This window comes from Chlorocebus sabaeus, chromosome 20 (assembly GCF_047675955.1).
Source record: "Chlorocebus sabaeus isolate Y175 chromosome 20, mChlSab1.0.hap1, whole genome shotgun sequence".
Lineage (NCBI taxonomy): Eukaryota > Metazoa > Chordata > Mammalia > Primates > Cercopithecidae > Chlorocebus > Chlorocebus sabaeus.
The window spans coordinates 65,291,497-65,306,331 of record NC_132923.1 but is presented as its reverse complement, the minus strand read 5'-3'; the positions used below and the strand labels follow the sequence as shown (position 1 = coordinate 65,306,331).

Below are 14,835 nucleotides of genomic sequence, written 5' to 3'. Positions count from 1 at the left end.
ACTAGTTAGTCTAGTCTCCTCATTTTGTAGATTGGTATGCTGAGGTCAGGCAGTTAATTGCTATGGAGCTCTCCAATTTAAGGCCAGTTTGACTCCAAGTGTAGGGCTTCTAGTAAAATTTTGTGATTAATTTAGAAACTCTAATTTATTTTTCTATATCTTTTTGGTACCTAATCCTCATAAGCAAGTCATATTTCAAGGCTGATCAATGACAACACCAAATACCAAAGCTTCCTTTCCCTTCCGAATTTACTGACCCTTTGTCAGCGTGGGAAATGTATGTGCTGTACAAGTAGCTTGAAGATGCCGCTGTCAAATTGTCTCTTAACCTGGGAGAAACACATCAGTAGAGTAATTAATCTTGTACAACCTTTCCACTTTTTTGTTTACTCATGACAAGTGAATGCTTATGTGCATGGCTGATTTAATTAATAATTCTAATAAAAAGGACAATATCATAATGATATACATAGTGTATTAATAAATGAATCAAAGAAGCGGTGCTGCTGATTTGTCTATCCAGTGAAATAAAGTTACACAGTTATTCAGGTTATATAGACCTGTGCTTGCCTGTGTTTACCCTTCAACATTTGAATTATACATGAGAAGGACAGAAAAAGAAACTAGCATTTACTAGGCACTTGTTTTAGACTAGTAGTGTATTGGCGATTTTGCACGTCCTCTCATTTAATCTTCCCAATAATCCTATAAAATGAATTTATTTTCCTCTATTTTATAGGTCAGGTGACTAAAGCATCTACAATCCTTCATGAAGGATTATAGTTTTAACTCAGATCTTCTTGATTCAAAGCTTTTGGTGTTCCACCTGTGTAGTGGGACAAGCACTGGAAAAAGAGTAGTAAAAATGAAATTCTAACCCTAGTTATGTTGCTTGACTTTGGACTCTGACTCATCCTATTTGGGCTTCAGTTTCCTCACCTATAAAGTGAAAAAACTGGTTTAGACAAGAAGTTTTCAAAACAAATTATTTGGAACTGTATGACATCTTGGGAGGCTTCAAGGTCGCTATGTAATATGATGGGTAGGAAAATAAGATTTGTCTCCAACTTAACCAAACTAACTCCAGTTTTATCTTTGTCATACATTAAGAGTTCGCATAGATTTTATTTGGTTTGAATAAAGGGTTCCATTGCTTAAGAAAGTTGGAAGAAAACTATGTGAAATCTGAGACATCGTCTAGCTCCAATTTCTGTGCATTGACAAACGTAACGTAACTAAAGCTCCGCTAACTGATATGTGGTTTTCACTAGAGGCAATTTGGTGACTTGGAGCACCATAAACTTCAACAGTCATTCTGACTGCTTCAGCCTGCTGGTTATTGTCTCTCCCATATGCCACTAAATGGCCATTTTGTGTCTATCTTCTTGAAAATACATACACGTTCCAGGTATGAGATTCAGGAGGAAAAATATTCTCTTGCTTTACTCATACTCCACTTCAGCAAATTTGTGTATATTCATGATTTGTGTGATGATTATGTCTGTGTGTGTTATTTTTGTTCGGTAGAGAACGATTAGATAGGCCTGTATACCTGGATCACATTCTACCTACAACTGCAAACCTACTTTTTGTTAAATATTTATTACTAGAACATCCAGGAAAGCCTTCTCATTAACATCTCAAAGCTGCGAGGATAAAGCAGGTTAGCTCACACAGCACTCTGTCTTCAATAATCACCAAGTCTAAATTTATTACTGCCTCTTTCAACCAAAATGAAAACCCTATCTCCTTTAAGTTACAAGAGGAGAGATAAATTTCTATCTAAAATATGAGTCATTCACATCTGTGGTATCACCTTTCAGGGTTCGCTGTAATAGGCAAAAGTAACAGAGCCCGTACCATTGCTTACTGGCATGTGGGAACATCTGAAGCAAGCAGAGAGCTGAAATATTACTTGCAAGGACACAGCTAGTTTCATATTCAACAAATCAGTTGAAAGGTACTGTTCGCTTGCATCGGTTAAATCTAACCAGGGAAAAACTGGTACATTACTCTCATTTTTACTTTCTTCTAGACTCTTCCATTTCCTTTTGGATACTAACTACTGACTTCTTTTTTATCTGAAAAGAAGAGATGTCCATCACATTAAACAGGCTGGGAAGAAATTTTCTCTGATATGAAAGGAGACATTGCAGAAAGTTAAAAAGCCCTGACAGCATAAAGCATTTAAAATTGGGACTTCATTATTGTCTCCACAGGGCTGCTAAGGCAGGGAAAAGACAGTTTTGATCGGTCCTTTGAATGTTTTACGTGTAATATTTCGGAGACAAAAGCTTTGTTACTTTGAATAAATGCATACATGAGTAAAAACACACACACACACACAGAGAGAGAGAGAGAGAGAGAAAGAGAGAGAGAGAGAGATCCCTATAGCATCATTAGAACCTGTAGAACCCATATTACAGTAAAGGATTTGACATTATATTTTTAGGAACACCTGAGAGGGGAGTTTAGCATCCACACATCATAGCAATATTATCATTATCTATTTTGGGACTTTAAGCAGTGAGTCTTTATCGAAAGTGAGACTTGTACCAAATATTTGTACCAAATATTTCCATGTATTAGGTCTCAGAAGAGGGTTGTATTACACTAAGGCTGTGTGAATTCTAAGCACTTTGCTTATGCAGCTTTCTTCCATCTTAATTAATTCTCCTATTTCCCTTTAGATGGCAAGTCTTTGAATACGTGTCCTATAATAAATATTTGTACTTTTGTGGAAGTGAGAAACAAAGTGTGTACAACATGTTTTACTTATAGAAATGACTATGTTGTACTGATTACTGAATTCCCACTTAAGTGATAGTGTACATTTGATGAATTGAACCCATAGATGGCAGGATGGGACCACTCAGTTCATAGTCTTTAAAGAACAGACTTGGAAGAAACATTTTTTTTAGTTGCTCATGTTCAGGAAGCAAAAAATGCACTGAAAAATAACAATAAAATAACAAATATCTTTGAATCTCCAATTTTTTATTTAATAAGAATTTTGCTATGAATAGTTGGCATACTGTTATCCATTATAAATTTTGTTAAAACACTTCTTTCCTGAGGGCTAATATACATTGATCTGCAGAATATTCTCTCTGTCTTTCCCTCTCTTCCCTTCCAATATTGTACTTTTTACAAAGTAGAAATGTTTCAGGAATTTTTGGACAGAAAATCTAGAGGATGAGGGATCTTCATTGTATACTAGCTTTCCTGTAGTTTTTCCACCATAAAGTTTGCTTTCTTTTTCTTTTAGAAAACATACATTTTTACCTTAAGTAATTTAAAGTAATTCTATTGATGAAATTACTAAAACCTCTACTTAAAATTATAGGTTCTCTTACAATTACCGCCTAAAGCCTACAGGCCATGGAAGATAAAGGGGTTTAAGGTGTCTTCATGTTAAATCAAAAATTTGCTTATTTCCCTGGGACCCAAGAAAGACGTGAGAACGAAGTGAACAAGCTGAAAATGATGGAAACTTGCAGAAAACCAGAAAACATTGCAAGTTCACTATAGTATAGTTCATCAAATGCTAGGATGTTGTATCTTTGCAGGTCAGGGAGCTGCTGATACACACACAGTCGCTGGGCCATATTAATCAGAAAGGAATACTAATCAGACCAGCAGCTAGACATCAAGGCATAACATCAGCCTTGTCTTCTCCTTTTCATAGCCTAACCTCTGAAAAGAGCAGTTTATTATCCATGTCTCTATTTCCTCATCTATTTATTTAACCTTAATCACAGAAATCTGGCTTCTACTCTCAGTTTTACACAGAAACTGCTCTGGCAAAGGTCACCAGTAACTAACTGCCCAACTGTCAGAGACAGTGGTTGATTTTCAGATGTTCCCTGAGCGGATGTAGCACAGGACAGTGCTGACTCTTCATTCTTCTTGAAATGGGCTGCTCTCACAGCTTTCACAGCTCTCCACAGTGCCAACCCTCCTCAGGCATCTCCATTCACATTGAATTTGCTTGCTTCTGCAGGATGCTTCTCTTCCTAGGCTCACTCCTTGATGCTAATTTTACTTGGATTTCTGTCTTTGGTAATCTTTTCACTCTACATGGCTTCTATGAGAAGTCTCATTTACTCTCATGGCTAAAACTACTACCTCCATTCTGATAACTTTATCTATGTCTCCATTCTGGACTTTATACCCAGCTACCTATTAGACATTGTCTTGAACTAAAAATGTCTAGAAATGACCTAATTTTTTCCTTTAATTTCTACCTCCTCCTAAAATCTGAAAGCCTCAATTCTTCTCTTATGCACTTATTCTGGCTAATTTCATGCAAACTAAACATTAGCAGTTATCTAGATCCTTGCAACTCCCTTCCTTTTTTATTTTTATTTTTTGCCAGATTTGGTCATTAATGGCTATCTCCTAATTAGCTCTCAATTCTCTACCTCTGCTATTCTTTTTGGTATCACTATTATTATTGTTATTTTGCCTTTAACATTAAAAGTTTAATATTTGGGTTTAGCAGTTCACAATGCATAAGAGTGTCTTTTGGAAACCAAATCTGTTTGTATCATTCCCTTGTTAAAATCCTTCCATAACTCTCCAAAACCAGGATACAGCCAAAACTCATTTCAACTCTCTCATCCTCATCCCTGCCAACTTGTCTACCCTCATCTCTCAATACTCTCCTTCTACCTTTTATTCCAGCCATATTAAAGTACTATAGTGTCTTCAAATGTATTGAATTGTTTCATATTGCCATGTCTTTACGTGAACGGTTCCACACTAGAGTGCTTGCCTCTCTCTTTCTTCCATCACCATTCCCACACCCAGGCTCAACCTAATCACCTTTACCTCAAGGGGCATCTCCTCCATATTTTTCTCTGAGTCATTGAGACTGACTGAGTTGATCATTCTCTCATTTGTGCCACTATACTTTGTGCACGTAATTGTTGTTCAATGAGCTCCTGAAAAGTTCTGCCCCAGAAAACGAGATAGTCATTGCTAAGATGATGTTTTCAGTTGTACCTTAGCTATAATTCAAATAGTAGTATTGGCTATTCTACATGAAAGTTATTTCATGACCCTTAAGACTACAGTAAGAGCATCTTCTCTGCCCCATTATAGTACCACTGACCATATTGCATTATAGTTGCCTGCTTGCTTGTTTCTCACCTCTCACTCATCTGAGAACTCCTTCAGGATGGGGTTCCAGTCCTGCTAACCCTTTTCTTTCCAACATCTAATGCTGTGCTTTGCCGGTTGTAGGCATTGTAGATAAAAGCTTAGAATCTGAAGCCAGATTGTCAGAGTTTAAGGTTTTGGTTTGTCACTAACCCTTTGGCTTCGGCCACATTTATATTCTCTAAGTTTCCTTTCTAGAAGAGGAGAATTACAGAATCTAGCTCTTTGGATTGTGTGAGAATTAAATGAACAAGTTCATATAAAAAATAATAATAGAGTCTGTTTCAGAGTAAGCTAACGATGTGCTATTTGTAATTACAGTCATATTGCCTTGTATCTGTAGAGGTTACAAGTACAGATTCTACAGCTAAAACTCATTCACTCATTTATTTATTCATTAATCCATCCATTCATTTACTCAATGTTTAATTCATGTATTCACTAAAGATTTACTAATTGCTTATTAAATAGCAGGCGCTGTGCTTGGTGATATGGGAAATAAAATAACTAATCAGACATTGATCCTGTCTTCTTAAAGAACTTATAATTTGATGGAGAGATGGAATATATATAAAAATAACTGTAAGACAAAATAAAAATGCTTAGGGCAGTAAGAGCTTCAGATGAGGTCGTACAAGTGGTTCTGAATATATGGGTATTTTTCCAAACTTCCAGGGCTATGTTCATAATTACAGATGAGATTTTCATATTTTGCCTTTGTTGACAAATTAATCAAATTGTACGTACTTAATAGCACCTCAGCATACAGCAAGTCAGTAGCAGAGAGAGATGATGAGAGTCTCTTCTGAAGGCACTACGTTTAGAAGCCTTTTCAACACTATATTATTTCCAGACATTTGTGTTAAGATTGCCAGAGTAAAACAAATGTTTACACAAGTGGAGTTTGTTCCTAATTTTTCACATTCATTAATGTTTCAGTTTTGAAAATCAGAACGTAATTTAAAAATTTAAATAGCAAAACTTAATATGTTATTAAGCCTTAAATTTTTCTTTACTTTGCTGTGTTAATTCATTTATTCTTTCAAGTGCTTGAATACTTAAACCATTTAAAATATTAATAATATACCAAAGAAGTATCAATATTTACATTAAATTGGAATTCACACTGCTTTATAATATTTTCAGTGGTTTATATTATTCATAATTTCACTAAATAAATCATCCTCATGGAAGGAACTTAAGCAAGCATATTATACTATAACTATTGCATGGCAAGCAATGCTTTTCTTTCAAATTGAGTACTAAAGAATATTAGGATGGGATAATGAAAGATGTGATATAAACTGATATATTTTATTTCACATCAGAATTCTTAAATTATGGTAATGTAAAGCTCATAAATCATGGAAACTTATTACAGTATATTTTTAAGTTGTAGGAACATCATATATCCCATCCCCATTTCTGCAAAATGGAAATGATAGCTATGATGAACTACATAATATTTGCATTTTTCAGAGATAGCTTACTGTAACAGGACCATAAGACAAATATACATTTGTCAAGTTACTACAAAATATTAACTATAAGAGATAAGGATAATTCAGATAACTTTGTGGCACTGAAAAGACAGTATACTCTCTCTAGTCTTCTTTGAACATTTTGAGAAACATTTGATTTAAAAATTAAGAATATTTTGTGGCTGCAACAATTTGTTTGTTCCTCAGCTTCTAAACAGCAGTAAAATTAATTATAGGAGGAAACATTCGTGGAGGTTTCTATCCTTTTACCCGATCCTTGTGTTTGTGCTTCTTTACTAGTTTTTAGTCCTTAGGAAGTAAGATACATTAGAAATGTAGTATTTATTTGAATAAAATCTTAAGTTGTATTTTAAAATACAATTTTGAGTAAAAATATTATCTATATGGATAAAATATTTTGTCCATGATCATTTACTTGCTGTTTCATTTTATGTATGGCTTGTGAAATTCTGGCTATCCCAAGATGAATGTTTGAGAAAACCAACCAAGAGCAAATTCAAGCCATGTTAATCTATACTTCAAGATTATGTAATACATTTAAAAAACAACAAAATCTCACCAAATCTACTGACTTCAGCCGAAGACATTTTTTCAGTTAGCCCTATTATTCATGTATTTTTTTCCTTTCTCAGCTCTAACATATTTTTTTATATACATGTAGACTTCTACAGGGATTATAAAATCTTTGGACAATGATATGATTTGGGGGCAAAGTTTCCATGTGTAAGGAATGTGCAACATATGAGGAATGTGTCACATCAGGTTGAGTTTTAAAATGAACGTACTCTATTCTTAGATTTTATCTCTACTGATGGATAGGGGCCCAGAGGCCCCTGGGAGCATTTTGGTACCATTGCATTACTTACGGTTGAGAGGCAGGGTCGCATTGGTTGTGCCTAGCTTGTTGGCAGCCACACAAGTATAATTGCCGAAGTGCTCCTGTGTCACATTGGTAACAGTGAGAATGGACCTTGTGCTAAAATTTTGAATAATAATTCCTTGTTGGCCATTGAAGAGCCTAGAAGACAAAATAAGCTCTAGGTAAATATGTATTGTGAATACCAGTTTCATTTTTATCTTAGCTGGGGTTGTCATGGCAACCCATAGACAATTCGACCACGCTGACGTTAGCATATAACGTGATAATGGTGCAATTTACATTTCACTTACATTAGTAGATTTGGGGGAAGTGAGGTTGCATGTCAGCTGTAGACTGTTCCTGTGGGATTATTTGTGCTATATAACAAACTGAGCTTGGATAGCTGCATGTCCTATTTATGCACTGTTACATATCTTAGAAAATAAAACACACCACACCAATAATATCTCATCTACTAAAGTCAGGAAGGAGTTTAAGGGAAATAAATATAAAGATTCCACCGAAAGTACAAACTGATAGTTTCTAGGTAAGCTGGTATGTCTGGGTCATTTCAGATATTATTAGATAATTCCCTTGAAAGTTAACCCTACAACTGTGATAGGATGGTTCTGAGTTCCGAGTCAACACCACTTTACTCTTGTACAACCCAGATAGATAACTTCCATTAAACCTAGAAAGAGACAGCCATATAGTATTGGAGATAGCATTTAAAGTTGAATCCCATCACTGCCACATTTTAGTAATGTGCCAGGGAAAGTCTTTAAAACTCTCTAGGCTTCAGTATGGGATTCAGCTATACCTAAATTCACACGAATTGTCCAACAGTCTCTGGATTTACCACCAGAGGCCCTCACTCTGAAATAGGCTGGCATGGCTTCACCATTCTCAATGCATGTTGTACCTACTTCTGCTTCACCCTTTTTCTGAATCTGTAGCCTATTTTTTTGTACCTTCTATTTCTGCTATTCAAATTCTTCCTTCCTCATTTAGGTCTAACCGAAGATTTATCTCTCTTTTTCTAATTTATCTTAAAGGACTCTTACCTCTCTCTCTGTATGTTTCATTTGCACTATTCTCTCTAGCAGTTTCCATGCACACAAGCCTTTTCAAAGCAAATAAATTGAATAGTTTTAAATTCCTCAAAAGGAGAGGTTAAATGAACATGCTTTCTCTGATATTTGAATCCTACAAAGCACTTAATAGTGATATCCTAGGTACATAATAAATAGTACAAAGATCAATGGTGTCCAGGTGATGTTCCCCCAACATAGGCATTGGTAAGCCCGTTTCAGTGGCCTCTTCAAGAAATTGTCTCTCTAAATATAAATTTTCTTACAATGAGTATGTCAACTTGATACTAACTTCTCCACAATTTACCCAAAGTTTATTGCAAAGGAGCTACACTGATCACAACATAGGCTATGTAAACTGATAGTCCAAATGGCATGGTAGTTTTTTCTCTTTAATGTGTTCAAGTTTTTGTATTTTTTTAATTATGAAAATGCTAATAAATGGCATCCTCTGAGAGTTCAATTTGAACTCCTTTGCATTATACTATGTGGGTTGCACCTGAATTTAGATGAAATATACTGTAGTTAAATGCAAATTAAAATGAGCAGTCATACTTGATTACTCTGGGAATTACTTATATTTCATGTAATAGCTGAATTTGGCTTACCCCAATGCAAACTTTAATCAGATTAATAAAACTTTGAGTTAAATAAACATTGAACAAGCTTTAGCTTGAGCAATAAATTTAATGATCTCCAACTCTGACATAAGATAATAGGGTATAAAATATCATGGATATGGCAGTTTTTATTCTTCTGTCTCATATTTCAAGCCTACCAACATTTATGCTAAATTCCCATAGTCATTACTATATATTTTTCTGCATCACATTAACAACTTTATTTTTAACTAATCAGTATATATGCTCTGTGAAAAAACAGTTTCATTGACTTGTAAGTTTCAGCATTATGACAAATCAATTCACCCACATCTTTATTATAGACACATTCTCCAGAGGACTCAGAAACTCCCCAGACTACTAAATCCCTGTTGTGCTTCATTGACCAAAACCAGGACGATTTTCCTGCTGAAGAGTTGAGAGAGAAATTAACCAGGGCTTTCAACTGGCTAGACCCAGGGGAAAGACTTGGGGAAGTAAATTCAGATAATCTATGACACTATATGCTTATGTTCCTTATGGCTGTCTTTCTGGGTGAATTAGCTTCCAGTTCCCTGCCCTTAAATGTATCTGAAGGCACAGCCACAGATGTTGCTGAATCATGCAGCACATCCATACTCTGTATGTGTGGGCCCATTTTGGGCTTCTGGTCAGCAGCACCGTGTGCATCCTTACCAGAGTGGAGCATTAGTGCTCCAACACCTGCTACTCAGATCAGTCAGGCAGGTTATTATGGCCAATAAAAAGAAAACTACATTCCCTGAGGGAATTTTCTTCCCTCTAGGGAAAGCTACTTTTCTGAAGTTACTAGAGAAATCTAAAGCTTACTTTCTTCTGTAGTTGTGTGTTTTAGAAGTGCTGACTCCTCAAACACCACATGAAAACCTCTCTTCATCTGGTAGATGGTTGGATGAAGGACTTTTGCAAAGCTGACTTTGTGAGAGAGTGACTTCTGATATGGTGTATATGTCTATAGAGAGTGTACTTTTGTGATTTTCCGGCAGAGTTCTGGGGTATGAAGATGGGCTTTCTCAATTATTCAAATCAATTCTGAAAATATTCATTAATTTGCTACAAAGATGAGCTCTATGCTGGCTGAGTGACTAGGGACAAGACTGGGCAACCCATGATCTCTGTGCTTGAGAAGGTCAGAGCCAAGGAGAAGAATCCAGCACATAAAAGGGTGTTTACAACAGAAGGGTATTTCAGTCACAGTGGGGACCTTGCTAATATGAACGTATCTACCCTTAATTACTGGTTGTATAAATTTGAGCCACACCTTGAAACTCCAGCCTGTATGACCGTAATGTGATTCGCTCCTTGACTAAAACCAAATAATGATAAAAGAGCTCTCTAATTGATGACGTTTTTGTTTACATAATTGATTTGTTCTAATATGATTGTCTATAACTTTGTTTCTGTAAAAAGAATCATTCTTATATTGAGTTAGATTATACAAGAAATATGCTTTCTTATAGCCCCTGTTGACATCTGCCCCTCCTTGCCAAAAAAAAAAAAAAAAAAAAAAAAAAAAAAAAAAAAAAAAAAAAAAAAAAAAAAAGGACAAACAAATTCCGTGGAGCTCGGAGTTAAATATGGCATCCATTTCTTCAGCATAGATCAGTACTATATGGTGCCTACTTGGAAATACCTGGTCATTTTTCTTCATTGAGTTTTTATCATAGGGAAGATAGTTATAAGATCCTTCTATTTCTGTGGACCGTGCTGTCCTCTACTCTCTGACACCAGTGGAAGTTTGCTTCACGTTGAGAACCATAACTCTCACTCCTCTTCTCCTTTCTGGCTTTTGCCAATGCCTCGTAAATCTGTGAACTGCAGGCTATTTGCTTTGCCAGCAGATGCTGTCAGCTCGTAAGTGACACAGCCCAACCCACTAACTAGTTCTGAATTAGAATAGTCCCTTATATTTTCTAGCGTCAGTCAGAAGTAGCACATGGAAAGCCTGCTGATAACTAGGGATACTCATATTTCTTACTCACAAAATGGACACAGACTTTACAATCATAACCTCCCTCCAGGCAGCAGCTATCTGGGACCACCAGAAGAGAGCCTGCAGCAACACCACCCCAAAAAACTGACCACATAGCCATCAGCACCGATTGCTAAGATTGCAAAAATATTAATAAATGGAGCAGCCACACTGGACCTCATTCATTTTATATATAAATCCAGCCTCAATCCACATTTTAAGACTATTGTTCACTCTCTGTCTTTCCAGGTCAGGAATAACAACAGATATCTCTAGAGAAACCAACTTGCAGATGAAAACAGCCACAGAAAGACTTCATTTCTAATGTAGGAAATATATACTAAGAAGTATCAGACAACATTTTAAATATTAGAACAACTTGGAATAAGAGTGAGGGAGGCATTCTCGAATAATGATAAATCTTGTAGAGACTGGAATTCACTTTATATGAGTGGGCAGGTTAATATGGTCTTATTAATCAATCTTTGCTAGTAGATGGTGGGGGAAGTTAACCCTTGAATCATAAAAGTTTTATTTATGAAGACAAGGAATATTAATGTCAGCAATGGACTGTAGGCTTGCAGAATTCCAAGATGTTGTGTGAACTAAAGATACAGCTCAAATTAAAACAAAAGAGAAAGATTTAGAAAAAGTCATGAGTGATGGTAGAATTCTTATATGGACTTAACAGAAATGAGGTTTTATTTGGTTATCAAATTATGATTAAATGCCTTCTATGCTGAAAGAGAATTAGGAACCATAGAGGAAAAATATGACATAGTTATTATCTCAAGGACCTTAGTTCTATCTGAAAATCTGAAGATGACATTAAGATAGCATACAGGTCCCTTCCACAACACATCTCATAATGCCTTTCTCAAGGAAGGAGTAATATATATATATATACACATACACACACACACACACACATATATATGTCTCTCTTTCTCTCTGTGTGTGTGTGTGTGTGTGTGTGTGTGTGTCTAGGCTCTGAATCAGACTGTATTTCTAGTCTTTTCAGTGTGACCAGCAATGCTTTATGTATGTGGGACATTTTATCTGTTTTTAATACATTTATGGTTGAAGTAATCTCACACTAAAAATTTTCAGCATTGTGGCCACGCATGGTGGCTCACGCCTGTAATCCCAGCACTTTGGGAGGCCAAGGCAGGTGGATCACTTGAGGTCAGGAGTTTAACACCAGCCTGGCCAACATGGTGAAACCATGCTTCTAATAAAAATACAAAAATTATCCGGGCGTGGTAATCCCAGTGGGAGCCTGTAATCCCAGCTACCTAGGAGGCTGAGGCAGGAGAATTGCTTGAACCCAGGAGGCAGAGGTTGCAATGAGCCGAGATCGTGCCACTTCACTCCAGCCTGGGCGACAGAGTGAGACTCCATCTCAAAATTAAAAAAAAAAAAATATTCAGCATTGTACACAATAATGCTTGTTGTTATGAGTGTGAAAAATTGACACACAGAAAACTTTAAGCATGTTGAAATGTACATATCAACAAATCTTCACAGCAATCCTAGGAGGTAGTTATTATTAGTCCCATTTTATAGATGAGAAAACAGACATTTAAGATGATTAGGTTAATTTATCTTGCACCATCTGATGAGTGGCAGAATCAAGATTTAAGTATAGGTCCTCTGACTACTGGTGCCCTCCCAAAGTAGCAATTGACATTCAAATCGCTAAGTAGAAACCAGGATGTTGTATCTAAGTTTGGAGAGTTAAATCAGAAATCATGGGTACTTCCAGAAAATCGAGTCAAGCCAGGGAATGAAACCAAGAGAGCTAAATAGCCAAGTGGTATGTGGCGCCCAGGACAGGAAAGCCAGGTTTGATCCAAGAGGTGAGTCTAATGGGTAAAAAATTAGCAACAACAAAAAATGTTATCTGGATATATCTCTGGACCAGAAGCCTCTTGACTATGTATTTGGGGCTTAGTCATGTCTTTCAGTGCAGCCTGTTAGAGCAGCTGTGTCCAGCTTCCCATAGTCAGTCTCCCAGGCTTCTTGCAGCCTGAAATGAGAAACGTACAATAGGTTCTCCCCCCCTTCCCTGCTCAAACTCTCTCCAACATACACACACTCTCAGTATCAATTACTGTTTGTTTTTCTTCCTCGAGGTTCACTAAATAGTTGGATGGAAGAAAGTCCCTCCTCATAGTGTATATGCAGAATATAGTCAAGAATGGAAGAAAAATGCAACTATCCAAATGACAAGAAAGCAGCATTTTAGAGTAATTCTAAAATTCTCTCTAAAGTTCAAGTTCTAGTGATGGTATGAGGTTACTGTATTCTGCTTGGCTTGGCCAAATCATCATCATAACATCAAATACTTCTTTTTCTAGCATCATTCCAGTTTTAAGTTTTCATACATTTGTGTGATTTTTGATTAATGTCCATCTTCCTTATTAGAGTAAACTCTGTTAGGGCAAGGTTCCAGGTTGATTTTGTTATTCATTGTATTCTAAGCATGCACTATAGTGTTAGTTAATAGGCATAGAGTAATTGTTGCGTGCTTGTCTGAATGAATTTTGTTTTTATATTTTTGTAGTTCTTAGTTTTTTCATCTGTGAAATGGGAAAAATGAAGCCAATCACAAAGTGTTAATGTTAAAATGTTTTTAAAAATATTTAATGTGTAATATTTATGCACATATATGCCAAATGCAGTAGGCACTAGATTATGATAGGTGTTATTGTTCAATGATAGAGTCTGTTTCTTAGAACAGATACATTTCCTCTCAGCTGGCAGAAAAATATTAAATATTGAGCACTCAGGAAATTATTTTTAAAGAAAAGATCTAGGAGAGTGACTGAAAAGATCACGGCATCATGATTTCAAGATGTGCCAAACTCAGTATCAATTACATGTGCATCATCAATCTCATCTAAGCTTTTCACAGATTTAACAAAAAAGAAAAGTGAAAGGGAGGAGGAGGAGCAAGAACTGCTAGATACCAGAGAGAAATGAAAATTTATGTGAATATGCTGCTATGGCAACCTACTGGTTTATGTGCTGCTTGATACTTTAGGCTTGAAAACAATATGATATCATTTATTCCTAGGAACAGGCTGAAGAATATCATGCATCACTGTCTTAGCCCCAAGGGGTATCTATCTTTAGTTGTGCATTTGAATACATTAATGTTATTATAATATATTAGACACTTTAATGAATCTAGACTTTATTAAGCTATTTAAAATGTATGTCTTGTTTACTTTATCAATTTTAATGAAATTAATACTTTTAGATTAGAGACCTTTGGGCTGCTTTCCTCGTGACAGTTTGATTCGCATGGGGGGATATTCCCTTTGAACCCTACATTAAATAAACAATGGCTACAGTACAGATGTCAAGCTTCCCTGACTGCTGTGAGTTCCTGTATCCCTGACAACCTGACCTATGACTGCATTTCTCCCCACCACTTAAACTATTTTTCTAATATCAATATGCCCATGACTTTAATGTAAAATATTACCCCATAATATAACAACACAACCATTTCTCAGAAACTATATTCACAAAGAAAAAATCCTGAGAAGCCAGAATGGAGCAACAGAAATCAGCTTCCTTTCTCTAATCGTGTATGGGGTTT

General features: G+C 36.0%; 1 protein-coding gene across 1 annotated transcript in view; it reads right to left on the bottom strand.

Annotated features, from left to right (window-relative positions):
• Positions 1 to 14,835, bottom strand: part of NEGR1 (neuronal growth regulator 1) — an 892,981-nt gene that overhangs the window by 175,231 nt on the left and 702,915 nt on the right. The window contains exon 6 of the mRNA XM_007978295.3: positions 7,532 to 7,683. Coding sequence (XP_007976486.3) covers positions 7,532 to 7,683 — 152 coding nt within the window. The remainder of the gene's footprint in view (positions 1 to 7,531; positions 7,684 to 14,835) is intronic.